The sequence below is a fragment of the Oryctolagus cuniculus genome, chromosome 2 (assembly GCF_964237555.1).
Source record: "Oryctolagus cuniculus chromosome 2, mOryCun1.1, whole genome shotgun sequence".
In the NCBI taxonomy this organism is placed as follows: Eukaryota; Metazoa; Chordata; class Mammalia; order Lagomorpha; family Leporidae; genus Oryctolagus; species Oryctolagus cuniculus.
The window spans coordinates 66,717,811-66,745,611 of record NC_091433.1 but is presented as its reverse complement, the minus strand read 5'-3'; the positions used below and the strand labels follow the sequence as shown (position 1 = coordinate 66,745,611).

The 27,801-nt window shown below is 51.4% G+C and overlaps 2 protein-coding genes and 1 long non-coding RNA gene across 14 annotated transcripts in view; 2 read left to right on the top strand and 1 right to left on the bottom strand.

Moving 5' to 3' along the window:
• Window positions 1-7,558: 7,558 nt before the first annotated feature.
• Window positions 7,559-9,674, bottom strand: LOC127485522 (uncharacterized). The gene is made up of 2 exons (XR_011386308.1): window positions 9,519-9,674; window positions 7,559-7,784 (listed from the first exon to the last, which is right to left on the bottom strand). It is a non-coding gene; the product is annotated as an uncharacterized lncRNA (long non-coding RNA).
• Window positions 9,675-11,371: 1,697 nt separating this feature from the next.
• Window positions 11,372-16,858, top strand: LOC127482633 (MAP/microtubule affinity-regulating kinase 3). 8 transcript variants are annotated; one of them, XM_070068349.1, is made up of 6 exons: window positions 11,372-15,735; window positions 15,825-15,887; window positions 15,977-16,039; window positions 16,140-16,202; window positions 16,295-16,357; window positions 16,459-16,858. In XM_070068349.1, the coding sequence occupies exons 1-6, from the start codon at window positions 14,643-14,645 to the stop codon at window positions 16,758-16,760; spliced, it is 1,647 nt and encodes a 548-aa protein (XP_069924450.1). In that variant the 5' UTR covers window positions 11,372-14,642; the 3' UTR covers window positions 16,761-16,858. The 8 variants fall into 8 exon arrangements, with proteins under 8 accessions (XP_069924450.1, XP_069924452.1, XP_069924451.1 ...); XM_070068351.1 differs by lacking the exon at window positions 15,977-16,039; XM_070068350.1 differs by lacking the exon at window positions 16,295-16,357.
• Window positions 16,859-20,115: 3,257 nt separating this feature from the next.
• Window positions 20,116-27,801, top strand: part of LOC103345609 (centromere protein U) — a 35,102-nt gene continuing 27,416 nt past the window's right edge. For all 5 annotated transcript variants that reach the window (XR_011386306.1, XR_011386307.1, XM_070068365.1 and 2 more), the window contains exons 1-3: window positions 20,116-20,455; window positions 22,961-23,009; window positions 24,149-24,260. Coding sequence is in view for 3 of the 5 variants with exons in the window: in XM_070068365.1 (XP_069924466.1) it covers window positions 20,415-20,455; window positions 22,961-23,009; window positions 24,149-24,260 (202 nt within the window). In the remaining 2 variants the exon portion in view is untranslated. The remainder of the gene's footprint in view (window positions 20,456-22,960; window positions 23,010-24,148; window positions 24,261-27,801) is intronic.

Here is a 27,801-nt window from a genome sequence, read left to right as displayed (position 1 = left end):
CTCCTGGCTTCAGATCAGCTCAGCTCTGGCTGTTGAGGTCATTTGCGGAGTGAGCCAGCAGATGGAAGAACTCTCTCTCTGGACCTACCTCTCTCTCTAACTTTGTCTTTCAAATAAATAAAATAATTATTTTCAACAAAGTATTTCTCCCATTCTCTATTTTAGATTACTTGGGATAATAACTAACATGTATAAAGTTGTCACATGCCAGACATGTTTTTAAGATTTTTAAATTTATTTTAATTTTTATTTGAATGAGACAGATGAGATCGTCTGTCCACCGATTCACCCCCCAATGCCTGCACAGCCAGACTGCAGCTGGGAGCCTGGAACTTTACCTGGGTCTCCCATGCAGCTGGCAGTTCCCAAATACTTGAACCACCTCCTGCAGCCTCCCAGGGTGCAAAATAGAAGGAAGCAGAGCTGGGACCCGAACCCAAGTGGGATGTGGGCGTTCCGAGCAGCACCCTAAACTACTTTTTCACCAAATGCCCACCCCTTGCCAGACACATTTATATGGGTTAATAGTTTATATTTACACACTTTGGGGCCATGTGCTGCCCTTACCCCCAGTTTCTAGATGAGGAAATCAAAGCACACAATTACTTCAATCCTCATCTGAGCCCAGATGAATCTGAGCTTAGCAGTCTGGCCCCAGAGACTGGACTCAGCCTGGTGCTGTGGAGCGTGGCTCCTTCCGCTCTCCCCAGGGCAGTGAATTCCCGACAAATGCATTGCTTGGGGCTGGCAGTTCTAAGTTGTAGTTCAAATGGCTTTGATCCCTATCTCTTAAAAAAAAAAATTACTTATTTGAAAGAACACTAGAGAGATCATCCACCCTCTAGATCCCTCTCCAGATGGCCGCAATGGTCAGGCTTGAGCCAAGCCAAAACCAGCAGCTGGGAGCTTCATCTGGGTCTTCCACATAGGTTTCAGGGACCCAAACACTTGGGCCATCGTCCGCTGCTTTGCCAAGCCACTAACAGGGAGCTGCATCAGAAGTGGAGCAGCTATAGGATGCTAGCATTGCAGGCAGTGGCTTAACCCACCGTGCTACAACCTCGGCTCCCATTGAAGGATTTTGAGTCAAGGAATAGCTTTCCCTGAGTTTCCCTTTTTGAAGACACCTCCTGGCTGCTCTGCAAAGAGTCGAAGCGTGGAGACCAGGTAAGGACAGCCTAGTGCATGATGAGAAATTGAACCGGGCTGGTGGCTGGAGATACAGGTGGAGAGGATTTGAAAGCTGTTTGCAAGTCGATGGGGGTGGCGCACCTGGAGCTGAGAGAGGCAAGCACTGAGAGGTGGGGAAGGCTGGGGACAGAGGGAAGCAGTGGCCACTCGCATCACTGGGCATGCGCAGGAGGGAGGACGGAGGCTGGAGTCCTCGGGAAGAAGGAGAGAGCTCTTCTCTGCCGTGCCGGAACCGGACCAGTGGACGGTAACTGGAGAAAGGCGTCTGACTCCGAGGTTTGTCTTGCACATGGTGGAGGCTTTTAAGTGGGGCGATACTGGAGCATAGTGTTACTGACAACGATCCAGCAGAGAGAGAAAGTGACGGTTTTAGGAAAAAAACGAAGGCTGCACTCTGGAGAGGGTGCCAGGCTCCCCCCGTGGCTAAGCAGAAACTGGTAGTCCGTAAGATGCTCCTTGTTGCACAAGGGAGAGATGGAATTAGATTAGATTAGATGTGGGTGGATCTGAGGTAGCCAGGGTGGAAAGATCAGGGCAGTTCTGTCTGAATAGTTCTAGTTTTTCTGTTCCGTATTAGATGAGAAACGTGAAGGCTCAGAGATCCGTTAACTTGCCTGAGGTCACGTGCACTGGAAGGGGCTGAGCTGGATCTTCTGATTCCAGGCCTTTCCTCACCTGGGTCACCTTCTCTGCTGTTCCTTCCCCTCCGCAGTGTGGTGCCCGTGAATAATAATCTGTGCAACCCGCAGTGCGACGAACCTCTCCGCCGCGGGCTTCACTGTTTGCACTTGTTGGTGCTGCCACAGACGGCAGTGAACGCCACAGGCCCTGAAATGTTCTTTCTCTGTTTCCATCCATAACCCCAGCTGCTGTTTCCTTTCATGGCACCATAATCTAAAGAGAAACCTGCTATGCTCTCCGCAGTTGCTGGGGCAGAGCAGGTGGATGGAGGGTGGAAGGTTCTAGCAGCATCTTCGCCGGTGAGGGCGGTGTCAGGCCCAGGGTCTCCCTCCCATTCACCAGCCTCGGGAGCCCTATTCATTTATCCTGGAAAGTGGCTGCAGGAGTGCAATGTGGCTGAAGTGTGGCTGGGGAGGTTTCCTAAGGTGCCCAGCACTGGAACAATTCTTTCTTTTCTTTCTTTTTTTTTTTTTTTTTATTTGAGAGGCTGAGAGAGCTCCTATCTACTGGTTCATTTCCCCCAGATGCCTGCAGTGGCTGTGGCTGGGCCAGGCCAAACTGGAGCCAGAAACAAAAGCCAGGGACCCAAGAACTGCAGCCATCACCTGCTCGCCCAGGGTCTGCCATAACAAGGAGCCAGAGTCGCAAGCCGGAGCCAGGTGTCAAAGCCAGGCTCTCCGGTGTGGGATATGGGCCTCTGCGCTGGGGTCTTCACTACCAGGCCAAATGCCGGCTCCCACTTCTTCCAACTCTTGCCGTGTCGGAGTCCAGGGCTGAGCGACTTCTGCCGCAGCTTAGCCTGCAGGCTCTGACACCTGCGCACCTCCCCACCCTCCTCCCCATCCCCCCGTCTTGTCGCAGCTGTATCCTAAAGTAGATGCCTTAATGTGTGTTGATTCATGGCAAACACGTCTTCCCTCAGCATGCATCCCCGGGAAACTGGCCTGCCTCATTTATTAGCCGTATGCCGGCATTAAAAGAAATCCAGATGTCTTTCCCTGGGACCCTTAACTCCTTCGGGCTGTTGCTCTGTTCCAGCAGCGGAAGCCTCCCTAGCGAACCTAGCTTCTAGGCAGCGTTTTGCCAGTGAAGAGGGGGATTCTTGGCCTACAGCAGGGTTTGTCCAGACCTCCAGTGTGCCTGTCAGTTCTTAGCCACTCCCTTTTGTTGATATTTTTAACGTGGGAAGAGAAACGGTTTTGACTGTCAGATTTTTCTGACCACAATTGTCCTGGCTCCATCCCAAGGCTGCGGGATTTCCCTCTGGAGAACCCAGGGCAGGCATGCAGGTTTGCACGTGCTCAAACTGGAGGGGCGCTCCGTTTGAGGCAGGGGGTAGCTGAGCACCAGGCACCGAATGGACACACGTGAGGCCTGTGTGAAAACCAGTTTGCTCACTTTCTTCATTAGGCAACGTACTCAGGCAGAGGGAGTGTCAGCCTCCCACGCCCACTGATACTGCCTCCTCCCACCCGGATGCACCAGCAGCTCCGCAGCCCCGCCCCGCCTCAGCACCAGTGGGCGGGGCACTGGGGAGAAACCCCAGCACTTCTTCAAGCAGCCTCTGCTACCACGCCTTACAGAAGGGCCTCCCTCCCCATGTCAGTCGAATCTGGTCCTGTCTCCACGCCTGACGCCCACTGCCCAATGAGGGGAGAGGCCATCTCTTGCCAGGACCATTGTAGTAGCCTCTTGTTGGCCTCCTTGTCACCCACTTGGTGTCTAAGTCACCTCACAGCGAGAATGATGTTTTCGCGTGGGATTCGCCCGCTGCCTCTCTCAGAGGCTTCCTACTCCTCTCAAGTCTGAGCTGCCCGGGGCCATTGGAAGAGGTCTTCTCCCACTTGGGGGTGCATCAGGTCACCTGGGCCTGGCAAAATGCATGTTCTGGTTCAATCCGCCCGGAATCGGACCTGCAATTCTGCATGTCTAACAAGCGCTCAGCTGGGTGCTCCAAGACCTGGAGGACCCTTCGAGCCTCCTTAGGCTCATCTTCCGCCACCTTCTGCAGCTCTGGTGCAAACACCCTGTGCTTATTCCAGGTCCCAATGCGCCACGCTCGCCCCCCTGCTCAGCCTTTGTCTATGCTGCTGTCACTCCGGGGAGCCCGAATTACACTGACTCCTCCCCCTTCGGGTGGGTGGGATTGGAGGAGTCTCTTCCTACAGGACACCTTCTCTGATTCTCTAAGAGGGGAGCACCTCTGTGGCCTGGCAGTGGGGTGGAGTGGAGGGGAAGGACAGTGACAGTCTCCTGGTCTAAGTGACAAGGACAAAGAGGTGAGAGCGCTGGGGTATGAGGGATACAGGGCAGGGCGAGCTGTTAACTCCTAGAGTTCTATGAAGGTTCAATGAAGGAGGGTTGGGACACCTGGGCAGCTGTCTGATGAGTACTGTTAGCAAATAGTGCCTTGGGCTATCCCCGTGTTCTAGAGTTACTGAAGTAAGGACGCAGCTTGCCTGGATCCCTCTGGACAAGGTCAACTCACACCCATGTGCATTTGCAGGCCAAGCAGCGGGCGAGGTCAAGATGAGAACTTTTTTGTGTCCCCCCCCCCAACATAGCTTGAAAGAGAGTTATGGACATGCGTCTCCACCGTAGGAGTCTTCCTTCCTTCCTGATGTCTTGAAGAACATCTTTTCCTTCTCTTAGTCACTTCTGTGTCCCCTTGGTCCTGCTTCCATCAGCGAGAGCTATACGCTTTCTTCCTGTGCGGACTGGAAGGCTGCTATTCCCCGGCTGGAGAAGTCCAGGTTTTAGCTGGAATGCGTCTGCGAGGATTCCAGCCCCAGCCTCTCCCGGCCCTCCAGGCAGCTGCGAATGGAATCCGAGACATGTGACGCTGCGCGCTCACCATGTCCTGGTCGGACCTAGTCAGCCATGTGATCTCGGCTTGGGTAGGAGCGGTGCCAGCTACGTCTGGCAGAAGTAGAGCAACGTTAGTTACAGGGTAAACAAGGTCAGCAGTCAGGGAAGGGGGCAGGCAAAGGGTGAAAAGCACGTGACACACAGAGGGCTCTAACGTCCCTGCACATTGCTCCAATCGAAAAATCCTCTGCCCTCCAACTTCATGAGACCACGACTAGAACTTCCCTCTGAATCTTATTTCCTCTTTCCCTTAAAGCAGCCTCTGGGCCTGCCCTGCTACCTGCCTCCCTGCCCCGCCTCCTGAAGTTTCCAGTTTGTTCTGCGGTGTCATAGTTACAGATGTTGAGCGGTTGGCCTGTGCAAAACAGATAAGGACCTTAGTTTATTAAACTGCCAAGTTGAGTGAGATATTCTCTGCACCCAATACCTGGGAGGTGCTGCAGGAGGGGACATAGTAGGAAACTTTGAAAAATAAATTCTTTTCCTCTCCTCAGCAGGAAATTGCGTGCTTTGCCTTAATGGAAATTGGCAGGAATAGTGGGCTGGTGTTGTGGCACAGCGGGTTAAGCCGCCACTCGCTACAGTGGCATCCCATATCAGAGCATTGTTTCAAGTCCCGACTGTTCCACTTCTGAGCAAGCAAGCTAACGCGCCTAAGGTGGGCTGCGTGCTTGTGTCCCTTGTGGGAGACTCGGATGGGATTCCTAGTTTCTGGCTTTGGCCTGGCACAGACCTGGCTGTTGTGGCCATGTGGGGAGTGAACCTGTGGATGGATGATCTCTCTCTGTCTCTGTCCTTGTCACTCTGCCTTTCAAATCAATCACTCTTTTTTGAAAACAGGAACATGTATAGGGATGGATTTGGTAATCCATGGAAGAATGTAATCCAAATGGAGGGGGAGAATGGCTTAAGCAAGAGCAGTTAGAATAGCTCAGTTATTACTCTTTGTAAGCGGACTTTGAACCCGATTACAATGTTTGAAAATGGGTAGTCCTGTTCTCTAATTACATGGTCTAATCTCCATTCCCTGTCTTTCTCTGCCCTCTGGTGGATACAGTGCCAAATAGCAACTTCCACAGAAGCTCACTAGAAAAAAGCCAAGAGGCAGGCTAGGGAGGTGCTCTCTCGTCCAGGGACCCCCATAGTCTTTACCTCTAATCTTCATGGTATTCTGTAGGACAAATAAGTGTATTTTCAGCTAAATATCAAACAAGCGATTCCAAAATATGGAACTAATATACAAAGGGTCTTTATGTCTACCAACATACTGCCCTGAAACGTGGTGACCTTGTTTAAAAACCTCATGAAAAATATGTTTTATGAAAAAAAAATGAATTTCAATTTTCTTGCACCAAAATAACCTCATCCTTTAATTCGGTTTTCTTTCTTCTCACTTTTTGGAGCCGCCTCATATGCATCAATGCACTCCCCAGGGAACCGTCTGTGCCCACTCACTCACTTTTTCCCAAGCACCCAAGAGTCATGGAGCACTCTCCTTCTGTGGTTTGTAGCATAAAAGCAGTAGGTGCCCCCTTAATCATGAGAATGATGACGTAACTGAAGGACTCGTCCCGAGGTGTCCTCCCGGGTTCTGAAGTCACCTGTTCCCCAGGATCTCTGGGGTTCCCCAGGGCCTTGCAGGCATCGCTCCAAGGATCTGCAGGGCTTCTGACCCACTGCCTCCACTCCTGTGTTTCCAGCCACTTCCAGCACCCCTGCCTCACCTGACCCTGAAGTCCAGCCTGCCTTCTTTGCTACCCCCAACCTCAAGACACGCTGACACCACGAGGCTGGTGAGCTTGTGGCGGAGTGAGAACAGCGCATCACAGGCACCGTCTGGCGATGGAAAGATTGGCCATGGCTTCCATAGCCTGTGACTTGGCATTCCCCCTGGGGAGTTCCCCATGGGCTGGATCCTGCCCTGGCTGTGGCTTCCCCTGTCTGCTCTTCTCCGTGGCCAGCCTCCTGCCCCCACTTTTCTGTTGTCCTAGGATGAGCTTTGCAGATCCCCTCCTCCCAGGGCACCCTCATAACCTGGGCAGCACTGTGTTGACTTGGCAGCACTCTGCGTGACTTGGGCAGCACTGTGTGTGACCTTGGCAGCACTGTGTGTGAACTGAGCAACACTGTGTGTGACATGGGCAGCACTGTGTCTGACCTGGGAAGCACTCTTTGTGACCTGGGTACCACTGTGTGTGCCCTGGGCAGCACTGTGTGACCTTGCAGTGGAGGGAAACGCTGGTTCATGGGAGGCCTCCCACAGGTTGTGAGTGCTGGCTGAGTTTTGCAGGCTACCTAGACATGACCTAGAAAAGGAAAGGAAGTGCTGTGTTTAACTTCTGAGAGGTAGAAATGAGCCTCATGCGTTTAGGGAACGGGATAAGCAAAGCACAGAGCTTTCAGTGAGACAGGACCTCCAAGGAGAGACAGGAAGTCAGTCATGGAGAGCCTATGTCTCCCGTAATTAAGTCTCTGGCTTACACCTTAGGCCACGGCCATTCCCTTCCATTAAATGCCGATGCCGTTTTTAACACAGCCATGCATAAGGGAGCCTAAGGCAGCTGACTTTCCTCTCACACCTGTATTAGCTGGACACTGTTGTCTGCTCTAGAGTTGTTTCAAAATAATAAAGTCCATGGACACAGTTTGCGTGCCTGAGTCTGGTGTTTCGATGGGTGCTGACTGGCAAACTAGGGCACAGATACAGGGACACGGCTCTCAGCTAGAGCTGGCTGCGTTTTTAGGAAAAAAGTATAAAGTCCAACACCTAGGTACAGAGATAGTACAATAGCAAGAGAGAGAAGTTCAACACAGCGTGTTACAGTATCTAGTAACTCTTTATTTCCACCCAAGACTGTCTGTCCCGCTGGGACTCACTGCCACCCGTGTCTGATGCTGCGCCTGCCTTTCCCCTCGGAGACGGAGGCGTGGACCACGTTCTGCTTACGTCACCAAAGTCTTCCTCGCTACCCGCCAAGCACCGTGCCTCTGACTCTATCAGAACTTATCAATGTTTCAGGACTGGAAAACCGCGATATCTGCGTCTGCAAAACAATGCATGACTTTAGGTCTGTAACAGGCTTTAAAGCAGAACATACATTCTCTTTCTGCTTCTCCCAATGTTTTTCTGATTAAAAGATTTTATAATTTTACTCCCATTCATGTTTTCACAGAAACCTGCACTCTGTGCCTAAGTGTCTCTTTTAGAATTTACTTATTTTTAAAATGTTTATGTATTTGAAAGGCAGAGTTGGGGTGGGGGAGAAAGAGAGAGAGAGATCTTCCATCTGTGGGTTTACTCCCCAGATGGCTGCAATGGGCAGAGCTGGGCTGTCCTGAAGCCAAGAATCAGGAGCTTTTTTTGGGTCTCCCATGAGGGTGCAGGGGCCCAAGTACTTGGTCCGTCTTCAGGCTCATTAGCAGGGAATTGGATTGGAAGTAGAACAGCTGGGACTTGAACCAGAATCCATACAGGATGCCGGGGCTGCAGACGGCAAATTTACCTGCTACGCCACAGTGCTGGCCTCCGTGATTCCATTTTCTTTACTGATTAAAAATAACTTGAGGGGGTAAGCATCTGGTGTGGTGGTTAAGAAGCCACTTAGGATACCCTGAACCCACATCTGGGTGTTGGGATTCACATTGTAGCTCTGCTCCTGATTCTAGCTTCCTGGAATGTGCAGCTTGGGAGGCAGCAGGTAATGGCTCAAGTGACCGTGTCCCAGAACCCACATGGGAGATTTGGATGGAGTTCTGAGCTCCTGAGCCTGGGCCTGCCCTGGCTATTGCAGATACTTGGAGAGTGATCCACCCAATAGAAAATATTTTGTCTTTCTCTTTCTGTATGCTTTTCAAATAAGATGGAAAAAGAAGATAGAAGGGCACTTCCAAATGTTCATGGAAAATGGAAATAAAAATGAAACTTATTTTGGTGCAAAAAAATTTGAAAGTCATGCATATAAAGAGTCTTCAGAGGCCGGCTCTGAGGCACAGAAGGTTAATCCTTGCAGTGCTGGCATCCCATATGGGTGCCAGTTCTAGTCCCGGCTGTCCCTCTTCCCATCCAGCTCTCTGCTGTGGGCTGGGAAAGAAGTAGAAGATGGCCCAAGTGCTTGGGCCCCTGCACCCACATGGGAGACCCGGAGGAAGCTCCTGGCTCCTGGCTTCGGATCAGTGTGGCTCCGGCCATTGCGGAGTGAGTCATCGGACGGAAGACCTCTCTCTCTGTCTCTCCCTCTCATTGTCTGTAACTCTACCTCTCAAATAAAGAAAAAAACATTTTTTAAAGGGTCTTCCAAACATTCATTAAAAAGCATATTATGAAAAAATTATGCATGGATTAAAAAAAAGTATGGACCGAGCTTAACTCCACCATGCACAGACTTTTGGGGAACCCCCGTGTCCCCATGCACTCACACAGTCCTAGCGGAGAAGCAGGTAAATAGTTCCAGGTGTGCAGGTGCATGCTGCGGGGACACATGATGGCACATGAGCATGCGGGGCTGCGTCCCAAGGGCTGGGAACAGAACCCACACAGCCCAAGGTTAGAGGCAGCCCCAGGTGTCTGAGGGGTGAGGCAGCCTGCCCACAGGCCAGGGGGTCCAGGGAGCAGTCTGCAGAGACAGCTTTAGGTCAGTTCCAGAGGCATACTTTATGTCAGCTCACAGAGTGCACACACAACAGCTAACTTACATTACCCAGAATGCTCTCAATCAGCCAGTGTAAGGAACAGTAAGACAACAGAGAGAATGAGAACAAAAGAAAGACAAGTTACTTACTTGTGGGCTACAAAAGATCCGCAGACACTGAGGGATCTCATGGGATCTGAGGGTGCCATGGTAAACCTGCATTAGAACTGGGATCCAGATCTCCAGGACAGGACCAGCCCCATTCATTCATTCCCTCTCTCTCTCTGCCCCGCCCCCAGCCCCTTCTCTCACATCTCTGTCCCTTGGACTCCAACTCAGACACAGGCTCCCTTCCCAGGAGAGAGGGCTCCCACCATCCTGGCATTCACAGCCCCCAGTGGAAGCCCTCCAGATGGAGAACTCTCTTCCTGGTACCTCTGTCTCCTGCCCAGCAGAGCTCTGGCATGGACGCTACCTGCATTATGAGCTCATCCAGCTCAGGCACTGTGACCAGGGGTGGCCACCCAGGGGCTGTGCCTGTGTCCCCTGCCCTTCCTGGCCACGGGTGAGGGTGATGTTTCGGGTCTCGTTGCCCCACTAAAGAGACATTGTGTAGACACTTTCTCTGTTGATGAGTAACCTGGCTGTCACTGGTTCTGCATGTCCACCCCATTAGCACATGGTCCCCAGCAGACTTTAGCTGAGTACAAGGGCTCCAATCAGCTTGATAAAACACATCAAAACACATGCAGATTATTTATCACCACACCCAGTGAACCAAGTTTGACAAAATCTGTGACACCTCTCTGAGGACAAGCAAAACTCCTTTACTGCACTGATATCAGATTTGGAGGGAGAAAGAAAGCTTGGTTCTGGGACTGGTGTATGGCACAGCGGGCTAAGACACTGCTTATGATGCCAGCATCCCATACTTGAAGTGCCTGTTCAAGCCCTGGCTCCAAGCCAGCTCCCTACTAACACACCTGAGAAACCAGCGGCATATGGTCCAAGTACCTGGGCACCTGCCACCCCCGTGGTAGACCTGGGTGGAGTTCTAGGCTTTTTAAAAAGATTTTTTTTTTATTTTTTTATTTTATTTTTTGACAGGCAGAGTGGACAGTGAGAGAGACAGAGAGAAAGGTCTTCCTTTGCCATTGGTTCACCCTCCAATGGCCGCCGTGGCCGGTGTGCTGCAGCTGGCACCCCGCGGCTGATCCAATGGCAGGAGCCAGGTACTTATCCCGGTCTCCCAGGGTGCAGGGCCCAAGGAATTGGGCCATCCTCCACTGCACTCCCTGGCCACAGCAGAGCTGGCCTGGAAGAGGGGCAACCAGGACAGAATCTGGCACCCCTACCGGGTCTAGAACCTGGTGTGCCAGCGCCGGAAGGCGGAGGATTAGCCTAGTGAGCCGTGGCGCCGGCCAAAAAGATTTATTTTTTTGAAAGGCAGAGTTACAGAGAGAGAGGGAGGAATACAGACAAACAGACACCACGTGCGCACACACACACACACACACACACAGAGTATAAGGGGAGAGGGAGAGACAGACAGACATACAAAGAGAGAGGTCTTACATCTGCTGGTTCACTTCTCAAATAGCCACAATGGCAAGGGAAGTGCCAGGTGGAAGCAGGAACCAGGAGCTTTCTGGGTCTACACTGTGGGAGAAGCAGCCTAAGCATCTGGGTCATCTTTCGCAGCTTTCCCAGGCACATTAGCAGGGAGCTGGATTGGAAGTGGAGCAGCCGAGACTCAAGCCAGCAACCATATGGGATGCCAGTACTGCACCGCTGGCTGAACCCATTACACCACAGTGCCAACCCCATAGGCTTCTGGCTTTAAACTGACCCTCCCTAGCTGTTGCGGCCATGTACGAAGTGAACCAGAGGATAGAAGATCAATCCCTCTCTGTCCACGGATCTCTCAAATAAATAAATCTTAAAAGAAACCGTTATGCCCAGATCGCTGAATCCCCAAAAATCACCAGAGACTGGATCTCACCGAAATGCAAAAGCAAGGTTTATTCTGGAAGTACAAGCAGCGGCAGGGACCTCATCTAACCAACCGATGCAGCGGAGGTCAGAGGAAGGCCCTGAGCTTTGTTCGGGAGCGTTTTTAAAGGACAAAGCTGCAGGGTTACATCAGCAAGGGTTTGGGGTACAGGGCTACAGTGGATTGAACGGTGCCATTCCTGGTAGCTGTTGGTTGGACAAGGCTGATCCTGATTGGCTTGGGCCCAGGGCATTTCCTTATTTGGTAACTGTTGAATGTTTGCTTTTACAGGAACTTGGGCCTGCTCCAGAAAATGGAGGCGCCTTGGCTCTTCAGAACTTAGGCACCAGTGCTGTGGCATAGCAGGTAAAGCTGCCACCTGTGACACTGGCAACCCATATCAGGAGGCTGGTTTGAGTCCCGGCTGCTCTGCTTCTGATCCAGCTCCCCGCTAACATGCCTGGGAAGGCAGAGGAAGATGGCCAACTACCTGGGGCATTGCCAACTGAGGGGAGACCTGGATGGAGTTTGGGTGCCTGTCTTCAGACTGGCCTAGTCTAAGCCATGGTAGCCATTTGCGGGGGGGGGGGGGGGAGACAGGTGAACCAGTGAATGAAAGTTCTCTCTCTCCCCCTCTTCCTGTCTCTCTGTCTCCACCCGTGTGTGTTTGTCTCCCTGATTCTGTAACTCCACCTTTCAAATAAATAGTTTTAAAAATAAAAACAGTCTAATAAGACATTTTCTTAGCAGTTTCCTTTGGGATTCACACCGAATTGTTCTTGGGGCAGTGCCCACAGAGATTCCGCCTCCTCATTTTAGTCCAGCGTGGACAAGATAGGACTTTCCGCAGCATGTTCAGGCTACTGCTGAGCAGAGCTGGGGGACACAGAGTCCTCAGGGCCATCACTTATCTTGGGGGAGATGAATTTTCTAAAACCAGGTGGGTCTGCAAGGCTCCCACCAGCACTGGGGAGGAGTGATGAGAAGGAGAGCTGTGGTGTGTCTCTCGTCCTTGCCGACGCTGCTTTGCAGTCCGGATGGGAACTCTGTTTTTCCTCGAACTGGGTTACTTGAAGGGACTTGGAAAACCTCATGGAAAATGGAAATAAAGGATGAGCTTATTTGTTACAGTTTTTGAAATTCATACATAGGAGAGGGGATACAAAACATTCACGGGCAAAGTATGTTAAGGACAAACTAGGCACAGGTTTTCAAAAGTTTTTGCACCTAAATAAATTTTGAATTCTATATCTGGTGAAGTTTTGGTAGTATCCTGAGTTTCATCTTTATTTGATCTGCCTTCAAAAACTCCAACCTTATTACAAAGATGAGTTTTTACCTGTGCTTAATGGAAAACAGTTCCCAAAATCTTCATAATTTAATTTTTTTGACTTTTGTAGCAAAACTGTAGTGAGAATTCCTGGGGTGCTGGTTCTTTCCTCTCAGCCCTGAGGAGGTGACCAGCACTGCAGGAAATCATGGAGAAATCGCATTGTGCAGTGTCCCTGGACATCCTGGAGGAGGGGGTCATCTCCCCAGGGAGGGGTTCCTCTCCCAAGAGGGCGTGGGCAGTCGGTGCAGAGGGACCATCATGTGTTCCTGGGGCCCATGGCTGTGTTGGGCCCTGGGGGCTCCTCAAGAACTGCAGGAGACACAGATCCACTTGCTATGTGGGGGCAGGGGTTACCGGGCTCACTTTCTACCTGAGATGAGTTTGTCGCTTCCTTGGGAGAAACACTGGTCCTGAGGGCTCAGCACGAAGCTGTCCCAAGGAGACAGATCTGAGGCTGTGATGCGGCCATCGTCTCGTCCTAGTTCTGGGCTGTGCAGGTCCTGAGGAGTTGAAGCAGGGAGTTTCTCCTTTTTTTCTAAGTTGCATTCTATGTGTGTGAGAGTGAAGAGGGGAAAGAGAGAGTGCTAGTGAGAGAGAGAGAGAGAGAGAGGAGCTAGGGAGAGGGAGCTAGGGAGCTCTTCCATCCTCTGATACAACACATAAATGACCTCCAGGCCTTGGCCAGGCTGAAGCCAGAATCCAGGAGTTTTGGTTGTTGTTACAGGAGCCCAAAAACCCCAAGTGCCTGGCAGTGCCTCGATTCCTCCCTACCGGGTGGAGGACAGTCTCAGAGGGTGTAGCTTTCTCGGCTGCCTCTGACTGGGCCTTCCATGTTTGGACTGCACGGACCCCACTACCTTCTGGGCTTCCAGGGTTTCTGCCAAGAAATCTGACGATGACTTAGGGGGAAAGGGTGACAGAGCCACCTTCCTCTCAGCTCTGGAGGTGCGAACAGTGTACCTGGCGGTGTCTTGGGCAGCAGAACACTTGTTGAGTTTACCGAGGCCAGAGATGTTGTTCCATCATTCTGAGACCCATTACTCAGAGAGTAAAGACAAAGGAGGGGCTATACTAAGTGGAGACACTAGGAGATCTTCAAAAGACACAACGTATCATCATATTTAAACTAGTAATGTGAAGGCCACCCAAGCAATCTATAGGTTGGAGTTTCTCAAAAATTAAGTATCAAGCCCTATCACCAACCTAGGCCAAAATCTCTTTGGGTATCGTTGTAATTTAATTGGAAGATTCTCGAGAAAACCACTGTGGATGAACCACAGCTCCCATTGGTCAATTTCTTGCTCTGACTTCATAAGGCACCACTGTTATGAAAGTCGTATTATTACACAGTCCCTGGCTGGGCTGTGATTGGTCCATTTCTTGCTCTGCTCTCACAAGGCGCCATTATGTGAGGTGAACCCCCAAAAAGTATATATAGCCGCTGCGGGGGCCTAGATTTTTGTCCGCCTTACCCAGAGAGCACTCTTTTGTGATCTGTGTAACTAGGACCCATCTAACCAGCCTTTGCGCTCGTTGGTGTTGCTTGTGCTTTTTCTTGGTTGTTTGTTTCTGGGTCTATTTGGTTTTTGCTTTTTTCCATTTTGTTTAGTTTGTTGTTTTCCTCCTCGTTGTTGTTTTGCCCATTTGGTCTTTTTTTGCAGTTTTCTTTATTTTTGCTTCCCCCACTCTAGTCAGCTAGCACGCTCAGAAGTATCAGCGTTCGAGGATTTAGTGGCTTTTCCTCTTTGTTGTTTTGTGCTTTATCGAGATAGGCTTGCGGCATCGCCGCTAGAGTAGTGAGAGTAGCTGGTGCTGTGTCTTAGTCAGCTGGGTAGTCAGTCCCCCGTGGTCCCTTTGTGTTGTAGGCAGTGCAGTGAGGATCGGTGATTAGCTAGTGTGCGTCGAGTGATTTAGGGAGTCGAGAGAGCGTAGTTAGGTGACCGGCATCATGGAAGACCCCTTGGACTTCCATCCTGCTCTGGACGGGTTCCGCTTCGTGGACGTGATCGGCCGGGGCGGCTTTGGCCTGGTGAAGCTGGCCCGGCACCTGGCGTCGGGCAAGTACGTGGCGGTGAAGATCCTCCTGCGAGACTGCTCTCCCAGCAGCCCGCTGTCCGCGCAGGGGGAGGCAGCCATCCTGAGGAGCCTGCGGCACGACAACATCGTGCGGCTGCTGGAGGAGCGGCACACGAGGACGCACCGGTTCCTGGTCATGGAGCTGGCGACCAAGGGCTCGCTCCATAGCTACGTGTTTGAGCAGGGCGGCCTGGCCGAGGCCGAGGCCAGGACCCTGTTCGGCCAGGCGCTGGCCGCCGTGAGCTACTGCCATGCCCAGCGCGTGGTGCACCGGGACCTCAAGCTGGGCAACCTGCTGCTGGACGAGCACATGACCATCAAGCTGGCGGACTTCGGCCTGAGCCTGCGGCTGGAGCAGGGCACGCTGGTAAGGGGCTTCTGGGGGACCCCCGAGTACTGCGCACCGGAGGTTTTCCTCGGGGAGGCCTATGACGCTTTTAAGGCTGATGTGTGGAGCCTGGGGGTGGTGCTGTTTGCTATGCTGGCGGCCACGCTGCCCTTCCGCGGCAAGGACACGGAGGAGCTGCAGGACACGGTGCTGTGTGCCTGCTACGTGCTGCCGCGTGCCGTCAGCCCGGCCCTGCGGGAGCTGCTGGCTTGGCTGCTCACTGTCGACGCCTCGGGGAGGCCCAGTGCGGAGGACGCCAGGACCCACTGGTGGTTGGATCCCGGCCAAGAAGCTACCCAGGAGGAGAAGGAGGCCGCTGTCACCCTGCTGCAGCCCCTGGGCGTTCCCCGGGACTCAGAGGCCAAGGAGTACCTGGCGGGCCTCGGCCTGCTGCCAGGCACGGGGACTGAGGGGACGCCAGGCCCTCAGCCCCAGGGCCCGGCATCCCTGCCCAAGTCCTCAGAGGGCGGGGAGCGCCTCACCAGAGAGAACGACCATTTATCTCTGGTATCGGTGTCCTGTGACAGCATGTCCGTGGAAATTTCCTCCGCACGAAGCGACTCCTCCGAGGCCTCCAGTGAGTCTTGCCCTCCCCCCTGCCTCGGGGCCTCCAGGAGCTGAGCCCAAGGCCCCCGAGGTGACCCCACTCTTGACTCTCTCCACCAGGCCAGCCACAGCAGGAGAGGAGCCCTGCTCCCAGCGCCACCCCCAACTCCTCCCAGGCCTCCAGTGAGTCTTGCCCTCCCCCCTGCCTCGGGGCCTCCAGGAGCTGAGCCCAAGGCCCCCGAGGTGACCCCACTCTTGACTCTCTCCACCAGGCCAGCCACAGCAGGAGAGGAGCCCTGCTCCTAGTGCCAACCCCAACTCCTCCCAGGCCTCCAGTGAGTCTTGCCCTCTCCCCATATCCCCTGCCACTTCGGGGCCTCCAGGAGCTGAGCCCAAGGCCGCCGAGGTGACCCCACTCTTGACTCTCTCCACCAGGCCAGCCACAGCAGGAGAGGAGCCCTGCTCCCAGCGCCGCCCCCAACTCCTCCCAGGCCTCCAGTGAGTCTTGCCCTCCCCCCTGCCACTTCGGGGCCTCCAGGAGCTGAGCCCAAGGCCCCCGAGGTGACCCCACTCTTGACTCTCTCCACCAGGCCAGCCACAGCAGGAGAGGAGCCCTGATCCTAGTGCCAACCCCAACTCCTCCCAGGCCTCCAGTGAGTCTTGCCCTCTCCCCACATCCCCTGCCACTTCGGGGTCTCCAGGAGCTGAGCCCAAGGCCCCCGAGGTGACCCCACACTTGACTCTCTCCTACCAGGCCAGCCACAGCAAGAGTGGAGCCCTGCTCCCAGCGCCGCCCCTGAGCCAGCCTCCGAAGCGTCGCCCTCCGGCCCCAGTGCCGGGAGCCACGTGGACCTTGCAGAGCCAGAAGCCGCCGCCGCCGCAGCCCGTGAGCCCAAGGATGCTGACACCACAGACACCAAGGCCAGCGCCCAGGGCAAGAGGCAGGGCCGTCGCGGGGTCGGCAGGAGGATCCTCCGGTTCCTGCTGAGGGCGTGCTGCATCCTGCCGTCCCGAGGGAGCAGCCCTGGCAGCTGCTGCAGAGTGGTCCCCAAGTAGCCTCGCCCCGCCCCCATCTCCAGGAGCTATCCGCTGAGCTGACTGAACTTTTCTTGAGCATTTGCACATGCTTCTCATGAATAAAATTCACCATGTGTGCATGGCTTTGGTCCCGTGTGATGTTTGGTCCCTGTGTGCACCCTGGGCAGGTGATGGAGGTGATGGGTGGGTGGCTCTCACAGAAAGACAAACGCTGGGCCATCTCCCCTGTGTGGGGATCACAGAAGGGCTGACATCATAGAAGTAGAGCATAGAGTGACGGATCCCTGAGTCTGGGCCAGGGGAGGAGGGAGGGAGAGTCACAGCTTCCATAGTGGCACAGGCACACGGGGGTCGGGGTCTGATGAAGAGTTGACGAACCAGGAGAAGAAGAAAACGGATCTGAAGCGCTGATGCCTCCCGGACCCTGGGGGGAAGCTGAGCTTGATGCCCTAGCCTGCCCAGGGCTTTCCGGTGACAAGCCCACGAACTCCTTTTCATTCTGAAACCTGCTTGGGGGGAGCTTGTCTTATTTCCATCCAGCATGCTGAAACTCTTCCTGTCTTCATAGCTGGGAAGTTTCATTTTTCAGGCCTGCAAGCACAGAAGTTTCATTATCCCCCCTTGCCTGGAATTTGGAGCTTCCAACCCAGTCCCCTCCAAGAACCCTGTTTCTTCCTGTTGGTGGGGAAATTACCTGCAGTCCCTAAGGGTCATTACCCTTTCATGGCTGCTGCCCAGGAGCCTGCACAAGCGCATCATGGAAGAGGAAATGGGAATGAGCTGTAAACGATGAAGAGATGACACCTTAAGGGACAGGAAAATCAAAATGCAATGGGGGGAGGGGCGGCAGTATGGTGTAGCTGGTAAAGCCCCCACCTGTGATGTTAACATCTCATTTGGGTGCCAGTTCCAGACCCGGCTGCTCCACTTCCTACAAGCTCTCTGCTAATATTCCTGAGAATGCAGTGGACGACGGCTCAAGTGCACCCACTGGGGAGACCCAGAAGAAGATCCAGGCTTCTTCAAAGAGACATGCATGCACACATGCACAAGAATGTTCAGGACTACCTTGTTGATGATACCAAGACTGAAAACAACTGATGTATGTGTACACAAGAAGTAAACATTAACTGTGGTATAGTTACTAAATGCATTTTAGAAGGCAATGAAAATTAATGAACTTCAGCTACATATGGATGTGGATACAATGTGAGTAAATCTAAAAATCATAGCTCTGGGGGCTGGCAACATGGCTCACTTGGTTAATCCTCTGCCTTGCGGTACCGGCATCCCATATGGGCACCAGATTCTAGTGCTGGTTGCTCCTCTTCCAGTCCAGCTCTCTGCTGTGGCCCGGGAGTGCAGTGGAGGATGGCCCAAGTGTTTGGGCCCCTGCACCAGTGTGGGAGACCAGGAGGAAGCACCTGGCTCCTGGCTTTGGATCGGCTCAGTGCGCCGGCCATAGCGGCATTTGGGAGGTGAACCAACGGAAGGAAAACCTTTCTCTCTCTCTCTCTCACTGTCTAATTCTGCCTGTGAATAAAATAAAATAAAATGAAATAAAAAAAATAAAAAGCATAGCTCTAAGTAAGAAAGAGAACTCCCAAATACCTACAAAAGTCATTTAGAAACATACGATAATTGGTACATTATCCAGGGTTGTATCAGGGTAGAACAGCATAGGAGTGATCAACATAAACTCCTAAGAGTGTCTGTTCTTCAGAGGACTAATAGACCAGCATCCCAGTTATGTACGCTAACTCGGTGGTGGTTGTAGGCACGCTCACCCTACTCTTTACATTATATATGTTTTATACTTGTGTATGCATGTCACATGTTGCATTTTGTAGTGAAAATATTCATACAAAATGTAGCATTTTAACCATTTAAAATTACTTATTTCGTTCATTTGAAAGGGAGGGAGAGAAAGACAGAGATAGCTCTCTCATTCACTTGCTCACCCCCAAATGCCCACAACAGCCAGGGCTGAGCCAGGCAAAGAAGCTAGAGCAGGGAATTCAATCTGGGTCTCCCTGTGGGTGGCAGAGACCAAAGTACTGAAACCATCACCACTGCCTCCCAGAGTGCACAGTACAAGGCAGCTGGGGAACGGCAGGCACTGTGCTGTCAGTTACCCGCTGCTCGCAACACTGGTATCCCATATGGGTGCTGTTTTGAGTCCCCATGGGAGACCCAGAAGGAGTTCTGGGCTCCCAGCTTCTCCTGGGACAGCCCCGGCCTTTGCAGCCATTTGGAGAGTGAGCCAGCAGATGGAAGACCTGTGTGTGTGTGTGTGTGTGTGTGTGTGTGTCCCTCTCACTCTCTCAAATAAATGAGTTTTCTTTGAACAAGGAAGCTCGTGTTAGGAGCTGCATTACCAGGAAGCTGGAATCAGCCAGGTGCGAACAGAACCCAAGCACACCAAAATGAGATCCAGGCCTCCTAAACGGGCATCTTAAACCCTTTGCCAAAAATCATGGCTAAATGTTTTTTAATTGAACAGTTCTTTGGCACTAAGCAGAGTCATGTGGCTGCTCAGCCATCCAGTTTTCATCTCCAGAATCTTTTCATTACCAATTTTGTGAAGCTTTTGCGCTATTTTTCTTCTAAGGAGTTTTTTTTTTTTTTAAGATTTATTTATTTATTTGAAAGAGTTACAGAGAGGAGAGGCAGAGAGAGAGAGAGAGAGAGAGATCCTCCACCTGCTGGTTTACTCCCCAATTGGCTGCAAGGGGCTGAGCTGAGCTGATCTGAAGTCAGGCACTTCTTCCGGGTCTCCCACACGGGTGCAGGTGCCCAAGGACTTAGACCATCTTCTACTGCTTTCCCAGGCCAGAGCAGAGGGCTGGCTCGGAGGTGGAGCAGCCGGGACAGGAACCAGCGTCCAAATGGGATGCCGGCACTGCACAGGATGACCTTACCTGCTATGCCACAGCATGGGCCTCCTTTCTGAGAGTTTTGTGGTTTGAGCTCTTCCACTTAGATCTTTGATCCATTTTGAGTTCATTTTATATTTACATTCTCATAGATTTATATTTTTACATTCATCTTATTTATATGCAAATTCATCTTTTTGAATTATAACGCCTTTTTAAACAGAAAGAAAAGAATCGCAGACTATCCGCTCCCGTAGGAACCCGCCCCATTACAGATATCTGGGGAGGGAAGCAGGAGCACACAGGGCTCATTCAGATGCTTCTAATGCCCCCGGGGCCTCGCGGCTCAATCCACTTTCGCAGCTCAACGCACCTGTGCACTGCGCAAGGCCCCTGCAGCTACAGTTGGGGACTCGGGTTGGGATCCGCCCCTTCCTGCTGAGTGCCCGCCCACGTCTCAGCACTAGCCCCGCCCCCGTGGGCGGGCCCAGCGGGTCGAGGTCCCAGCGTTGAGAAACAGGCCCCGGGCTAGGGTGGGAGGGAAAACCCGGAAAAGTGGGATTCCTTCTGGTGGCCCGTCAGCGGCAGCTTGAAGGCCTGGCCTCCAGCTCCGTTGCGGTTGTTGATCCGGACCACGTTTTCACTTACGCCCAAGGCCGGAAGGGAGCCGCGGTCCCTGGGCGGGGGACCCAGGCCGAGGGGAGGCGGGGCGCGTGCTCGGCCCGGATTGGCCGTTTTAAACGGCGCGGGGCTTGGCGGGAGTTTCGTGGGCGCCGCGGGAGCCGAGAGCAGCCCGATGGCTGCGCCGGGCCGGGTGCGGTCCCGGAGGCGGGCGGGGTAAGAGCTGCGGGTCCCGCTCCGACTGACGCGGTTTGAGCCTTTGGGGCTGCGCTGGTGGAGCTTCTTTGTCGAAGTGACAGCTCGCCCAGGGCCTCGGTTTGCATCTCTCAGTGCGGATTTCCTAGGAGGAGTCAGGGCGTGACGCCTGGCCTGGCGGGTGGGAGAGACTTTGGGGTTCGTGTGGCTGAGGGTCGCGGGCGCTTGGTGCCTGCTGTTCCCCAGACGTGACGGGCTGCAGCCCTGCGGGTCGTGTCTGCCTTCGTACCCCAAAGCGCAGACTGTAACGCTGGCCCTCACCCCTGCCCGGGGACCGAGCTGCCGCTTCGGGAGTGTTCCAGGGCGGGGAGCAACTTTTCTCAAAAGGGGCAGGCATTGGAAAGTACGTCGTATTCGTCGTTCACAGATTCGTGAGTGGACGCCCGGGCTCTCTAGCGTTGTCTACAGGGCATCCAGGCGCCGAAAGGTTTTTAAAAACCTGTTGGAGATGGAGACTTAGGGCATCTGTTGAGCCCTTCCCTCAAAAATGCACAGGAAAACACGGTTGTCTCAAGCGTCCATCTTGAACGAAGCCTCACCTGGACTCCAGCTGAAGGCGTATTGTTTGATTTGAGCACACGCAAGAGACAGCTGGAAACAATTTAGGTTAAGACGTGTACTGATGTGGTTTCTGCTTCCTGCTGACGTTACTTGACTGTGTGGCCATTGCTGGATTTTTGTGGGAGGCCATGGATTTGAACTGAACGTCAAGCCGGTCACTGGGCTTAGGTGGCTGGGGGAAGGCTCTGTAGCAGTTAACTAACTGGGCTGTAAGCAATGAACTGGATAAGGTGTTACCAATTGGTTGATTGGGTAGGCTGCAGCCAATTAAGTTAATGATGTGTGATCGCTCAGGTTGCTGGTGGTTCTCAGAACTTGCTTATGGTTCTGGGGCTGCTCCATTCCCTAATTGTTTCTGGTTTTGCTTTGCCCAAATAAACTCGTCTAAATTTAATTGAACTAAAACTTCCCTGTTACCATCATTGATAAGTCATTTAGCTTTCCTGAACCTCTGAATTATAACCAGAATCATAAAATTGCCATTGAGCAAATACTTGTTGTACCATTTTAGGTTTGGAGACTCAGATAAAGCGTGGCAACTTGAAGTGTGAACTCTCCACCCAACCCTTGACTTACTGAGCCAGAAACTGGGGGTGGCGCCAGGCGTGAGACCACTGCTCTAAACAGTGTTCCAGCTTTCTTTTTTTTTTAACTGTGATTCACACAATGATGTTTTGCATCGCAGTTAGTACGCAGGTGCGCATGAAACAAATCGGAAAGTTTATGAAAATATCCTATCCAGTGCAATCTTATATTTTCTGTTCCCTTGAATTTCCCTTTTAAGAAAATGCTAGGGTGAAAATCCTAAAGGGTGTTGGAGAGCCGATGAGATTTGGACATGGACTGTAGGTTGGATGATCACATTGCAAATGTGAAATATCTAGATTTTGGAAATCTGCTATGACTGTGCACGTGCATGCCCTCTTAGGGAAGCCATAGTGAAGTACTTCAGTTAGGAGTGTTTACCTTGCACAGGCAGAGGAAGCAAAAGAGACGGTGAAGGCAACTGATGAACCTGGGTACAGGGGAGACAGTTTGAAATCATGTCAAATAAAGTACCTGAAGAATATTGGTTCAGACACACTAATCTGATACTGCCCTCCACAAAGGGGTCTTTGAAAACTACAAGGCGTATTTTAAAGCCAGGAACTACGTACTGGATTCTACTAAAGTATCTCTAATACCCCATGCAGTGCCTCAGCTGTGGAGGGTGCTCAGTGCTTGTTCACTGACTGCTGATGTTAATATAGGTTTTTCTTGCCACTGGTGTTTTCAGTTGTTAGTCTAGTCACTGTTGTTGCATTTGCTTCCTTTTCACTTCTAGAAGATCCGCACCTTAATCTGTTTTACGGTGTGCCCAAGGTCACTAGAGAGTGTTATGGGGTGGGAAGAAGGTAGGCTGTGGATTTGAACCAATGGGGTTTTCCTGCAGGCTCCTCTCCTCCCTGGCTTCCTGTTGCTCTGTGCCCGTGCAGAGCTGTCAATGGCCCCCCTCTACTTCGTAGGATTGTTAAGCTGTGTGATCCCAGGCCAGGCGCAGATGGAATGGGTGTGAGGAGTCTCATCCATGTTGGTATCCGTCCCCTTGGCTCAGCTCTGCGGAGAGTCAGTCTTTCCTGACAGATCTGGGTGCAGGGACTAGCGTGACAGCAGGATTAGAAGTTTTCCATGATCTTGAGGGACCGAGGTGGTCACTTTATATGTATTGGCGATATAATTTGACTTGTATGTTTGCAGGGTATTGGTTCTGCTTCTTCATCATAACTTCAGTTCCATTACATGCACACTATTAGTACAGCTACTGAGCAGTGTAATTTGGGAAGACAATACTTGGAGAGAGTCAGGTTATGGTATTTTCTCTGGTTGCTTTAAATATTTCCTAACTTTTATTTTTTCCCGTTTCAGTGCAGTATATTCAAAGAACACTTTAAGAAGAACACATCCCATGAAAGAAGTAAGTTCTTTTTAGCTTTTAATGTGATTGTTCTCACAGTTGACAATAAAAGTAACCTTTGAGGACCTTAGAGTTTTCTGTATTTCACGTGATAAGCTCTGTTTTATGGTAGTAAAAAAAAAAAAGTTTATTCCTTTTCTTCTCACTTTTTCCACTGTTAGAAAAGAACCTTTGTTAACATTTTAGAAACATTTCTTTTTTTCCAAGCCTAGGTTTGTTTCATTTAGATACTTAGCACTGTGTAAAAATTGTACAGCTTTCTGAATTTTGCCACTCCTCCCAGCCATTTCTCCGTGTTACTGACAATGGCTTGTGATTTCATGAGGTTCCATGTTGTCTACGTTACAGTTTTATTTTTCTTCAGGAGAGTCTTAGAATACCTGTATGTAATGGCAGGTACATTTCTTTAATGCTCTTGATAGCTAATTCCAAATTATTTTCCAACGGCCTGTCGCGTGGCATTGGAATTTCACATGAAGTCCAGGTGGTCGGGCAGTTGCGAGTGCGTTTGTTCTCTGTTCTGCCTCTGGCATCCTCCGGAACCCCAGCCTCCGGAGCCTGATCCATATATTGAACTGTACACAGGCTCTCCTTCAGCCAGGACTGTCAGCCCCTGTGCTCCCAGAGCTGTGCACATCCAGGTGGCAGGCATGTTTCTGGGGAGACAGCCCACCATTCTCTTTAGGGATTTAGGCAAGCTAGGGCCTGGGGGCCCGAACCAGCCTACTACCTCTTTGTACACAAGCCTGGGAACAAAGAATGATTTTTAAATAGCCAAAATAAACTAAAAAGGATATGCTGTGTGCTATGAAGATGGTGTGAAATGCAGAGGTCTGCATCTCTGAGTAGATTGTGTGGGAAGCCGGCCCTGCGCATTGCTGGCTGCGCTGTCCCTGCGGGCTTTCCCTCTGCAGTGGAAACCTTGTGACCTGCAAAGCCTGAAATGCTCTCTGGTGCTTTGTAGAAAAGATTTGCCAGGCCGGCCTTAGAATTTCAGAGGCCTCTGTCTCCTGGAAAACAGCAGAGTGGCTAGCTTCTCTAGGCGGCAGCAGGAGCAGGAATGTCCTTGCTAAGTCCAGCAGCTTGCAGCTGGTGTGCGTTAGCACCAGTTCAGTGACTTTGGTTTTCTTCACTTCCAGAAAGCTGGTCAGAAGCACAAGCCTGCTGATGTGTTTGAGTTTCCTGATAACTCCGAAATCTCAAGCAATGGCAGTGAAAGTAAGAAAGACGATGAACCTTACGAGACTTTTGGTTAGTATTTCAAAACTTTTTTTTTTTTAGTTATTTACTTCAAAGAGTTACACAGAGAGGAGCAGAGGCAGAGAGAGAGGGAGGTCTTCCGCCCGCTGGTTCACTCCGTATTTGTCCGCCATGGTTAGAGCTGTGCCAATCTGAAGCCAGGAGCTTCTTCCGGGTCTCCCACACAGGTGCAGGGAGCAGAGGAGTTTGGCCGTCTTCTGCTTTCCCAGGCCACAGCAGAGAGCTGGATCAGAAGTGGAGCAGCCAGGACTAGAACCGGAGCTCACATGGGATGCCAGTGCTGCAGGCAATGGCTTTACCCGCTACACCATAGCACCTACCCCCGGTGATTTATTTTCACTTAGCATGGTGTTTCCAAGGTTCATCCGTATGGTAGCATGCATCTGGCTGTTCCTAAACATTTTTATTCCTCGGTATTCTATTGTGTGGGTGTACCACATGTTGTAATCCATTCATAAGTTGGCATAAATTTACATGGTCTTCACTTAGGGACCATAATGCGTGATTGTTGTATGAACATTCATGAGCAAGTTTTTGTGTTGACATCTGTTTTCAGTTCTCTTGGGCATGTACCTCAGAGTGGAATTGCTGAGTACTTTGGTATTTGAGACAGAGAGAAAGGTCTTCCTTTCCTTTGGTTTACCCCCTAAATGGCCGCTATGGCTGGTGCGCTACGCCGTTCTGAAGCAAGGAGCCAGGTCTTCATCCTGGTCTCCCATGCAGGTGCAGGGCCCAAGGATTGTGCCATCCTCCACTGCCTTCCCGGGCCACAGCAGAGAGCTGCACTGGAAGAGGAGCAGCCGGGACAGAATCCGGCACCCCAACCGGGACTAGAACCCCGGGTGCCAGCACCGCAGGCGGAGGATTAGCCTAGTGAGCTGCGGCACCGGCCTTAAGCACTGTTTTATAAAGCATCTGTACCACTTTATTTTTCCACAGCAAGCTCTGAGGGTCCTAATTTCTTCACATCTTCTTCCAAAGTTGTTAAATAATTTTTTTCTAGTTATTCTAGTAATTATGTGGTGGTTTTATGTGTATATATGGAAAAATGCAGCATAAAATTTGTAATTTTAACTATTTTAAGTGTAATTTTGTAACATTCACGTTGTGTTTTTTTAGTTGCTGTTTTTTATTTAGAGTTTTTTTCCCCATAAAACTTTCATTTAAGGAATACAAACTTAACGCATTTCATAAATACAATTTTAGGAATGTAGTGATTCTTCCCACTGTACCTACCCTCCCACCCACACTTCCAGCTCTTTTCCTCCTTCCTCTCCTATTCCCATTCTTATTTTTTACTAAGATCTATTTGCAGTTAACTTTATAACACATACGGTGAACTCTATACTACGTAAAGAGTTCAACAAATTGTATGAATTGGACTGCTTTAACACCTGTTATAAGAGGTATCATAGAATATTTGCCCTTTTGTAGCCAGTTTATTTGATGTAATGTCTTTAAGGTTCATCCCTCCTGTAACATGTCAGCATTTCCTTTTTATAGCTGAATAATATTCCATCCTATGTATGTACCACATTTATCCATTCGTCTGTTGATGGATGTTGGTTTGCTTCCACCTGTTGACTGTTGTGAATAATGCTGTAATTTACATGGTTGTACAATTTCTCTCTTCTGGAACCTGCTTTCACTTCTTTAGGAACATAGCCAGAAGTGGAGTGGCTGGTTGATACAGGAGTGCTGTGTTTGTATTCAGAACATGCTGTGCTGTCTTGTGCAGTGACTGCAGCATTTCAAATTCCCACCAGCAGTGCACAGGGTCCCAACTGCTGCTCATCCTCACCTACACTTACTTTGTTTTTTATACTAAGAGATACAACCTAATAGCTTAATGTGGTTTTGATTTGCATTTCCTAAATGACTAGTAGTTATTAGACATCTTCTTAATGTTCCTATTGGTCAGTTGAACATGCTTTTTGAAGAACTGTCTATTCAAACTCTGCCTGTTTATAATTGGGTTTTATTAAGTTGTAAACATTCAGTTGGAATGGTTCCACTTGGAGATTTGGGATTTGTCTGTTGTTTTGTTGTTATTCACAGCAGCAGGGTAAATAAAACCTTTCCTGGTGAAGAGAGTAGAGAGTCCATTGCTAGTTTCACTCTTGTGCAGGTGATCAGTAACGGTGCCTGTGCCAGCCCTGGGGCTCAGGCACTGTCAGCTTCCTGGGAGTCAGAGGCTGCAGGCTCACTGCTGTCCCCCTGGGCCAAGTGCTCCCTGCCACGGGGGCGGGGACTGGCGCTCTGCCTGTGACTCCGCTAAGCACCTGCGTCTCCGCTGCTGTCCGAGTCACTGTCACTGCACCACAGGCTCATCGTGCTCGTCAGAGTCGGCATCGTCCTCTAGATCGGCATCGCAGCCAGAGATCATCTGCTTGTCCCAGGAGGCCTGGGCTCTCCTGCTCGCCACTGCCACTCTTGTCACTCGCCTCGTCCCTGTCACCCCTCTCCTGTTCACTCTCGCTGCCCGAGCATGCGTCTTCACTGCCGCTGCCCTTCTCACCCTCATCTGTCAGGGAGCAGAGAGGTGCAAGTCACAGTTCCTGTCCCGCTCCTGGGGCCCCAGCGCTGGCCTGACCTGCCTGACCTGAGCCCCCAGCCTCGTTCTCTTCTGCCTCCATCTCTCCTCTTTCCCCTCCTCGGGTTCCTGGTTTTCCGCCTGGGCTTTGCATGCCTGCTGGAAGCAACAAAACTGGAGGGGGCGGGGGAAGGCAAGTGCTGTATTAGGCTCTGTCCTTCCCCTCACCTACCATTCTCCCGTGGCCGGCGGAGCCTTGCTACCTGGGCTTCCAGCTCCCTCTTAGTCACACCCCGTGTTTGAGGACCACAGGCAGGGCCTTGGTGCCTGACTGCACTCCAGCCTTGCAGCACTTCCCGAGTCAGACCCTGGAGTGGGCGTGAGATGGGGGCGTGGAGGAATGTTGCCCTCCTCAGTGAGGACGCAAGTCGGACGAGGTTCCCTTTCCGTGTGTGGCCCAGCACAGACCAGAATAAACACATATTGAAGAAGGGAGACAATCTCAAGGGATTGGGGGAGGGGTGGGGAAGATGGTCAGTTTGTCTTGCCCCATGCTATGTCTGTCTACATATTTGTACACATACACACATATCTTCAGAAGGTAGTGGGAAACAAAAGATTAACTTGGTACAAAAAATTGAAATATGTACATAATTTTTTAAAAGATTTTATCTATTTGAAAGTCAGGGTTACACAGAGGAGAGGCACAGAGAGAGGTCTTCCATCTGGTGGTTCACTCCTCAGATGGCTGTGACGGACAGAGCTGCACCGATCTGAAGCCAGGAGCCAGGAGCTTCTTCTGGGTCTCTCACACAGGTGCAGGGGCCCAAGGACTTGGGCCATCTTCCAGTGCTTTCCCAGGCCATAGCACAGAGCTGGTCGAAAGTGGAGCAGCCGGGTCTTGAACCGGCGCCCATAAGGGATGCCGGTGTGTCAGGCCAGGACATTAACCCGCTGTGCAACAGTGCTGTCCCCTGTACATATTTTATAAATTTTTTT

Coding starts and splice junctions, on each gene's coding strand:
- LOC127482633 (XM_070068349.1), top strand. CDS start 14,643: ATGGAAGACCCCTTGGACTTCCATCCTGCTCTGGACGGGTTCCGCTTC. Junction 15,736..15,824: donor CGACTCCTCCGAGGCCTCCA/GTGAGTCTTGCC, acceptor TCTCTCCACCAG/GCCAGCCACAGCAGGAGAGG. Junction 16,358..16,458: donor CAACTCCTCCCAGGCCTCCA/GTGAGTCTTGCC, acceptor CTCTCCTACCAG/GCCAGCCACAGCAAGAGTGG.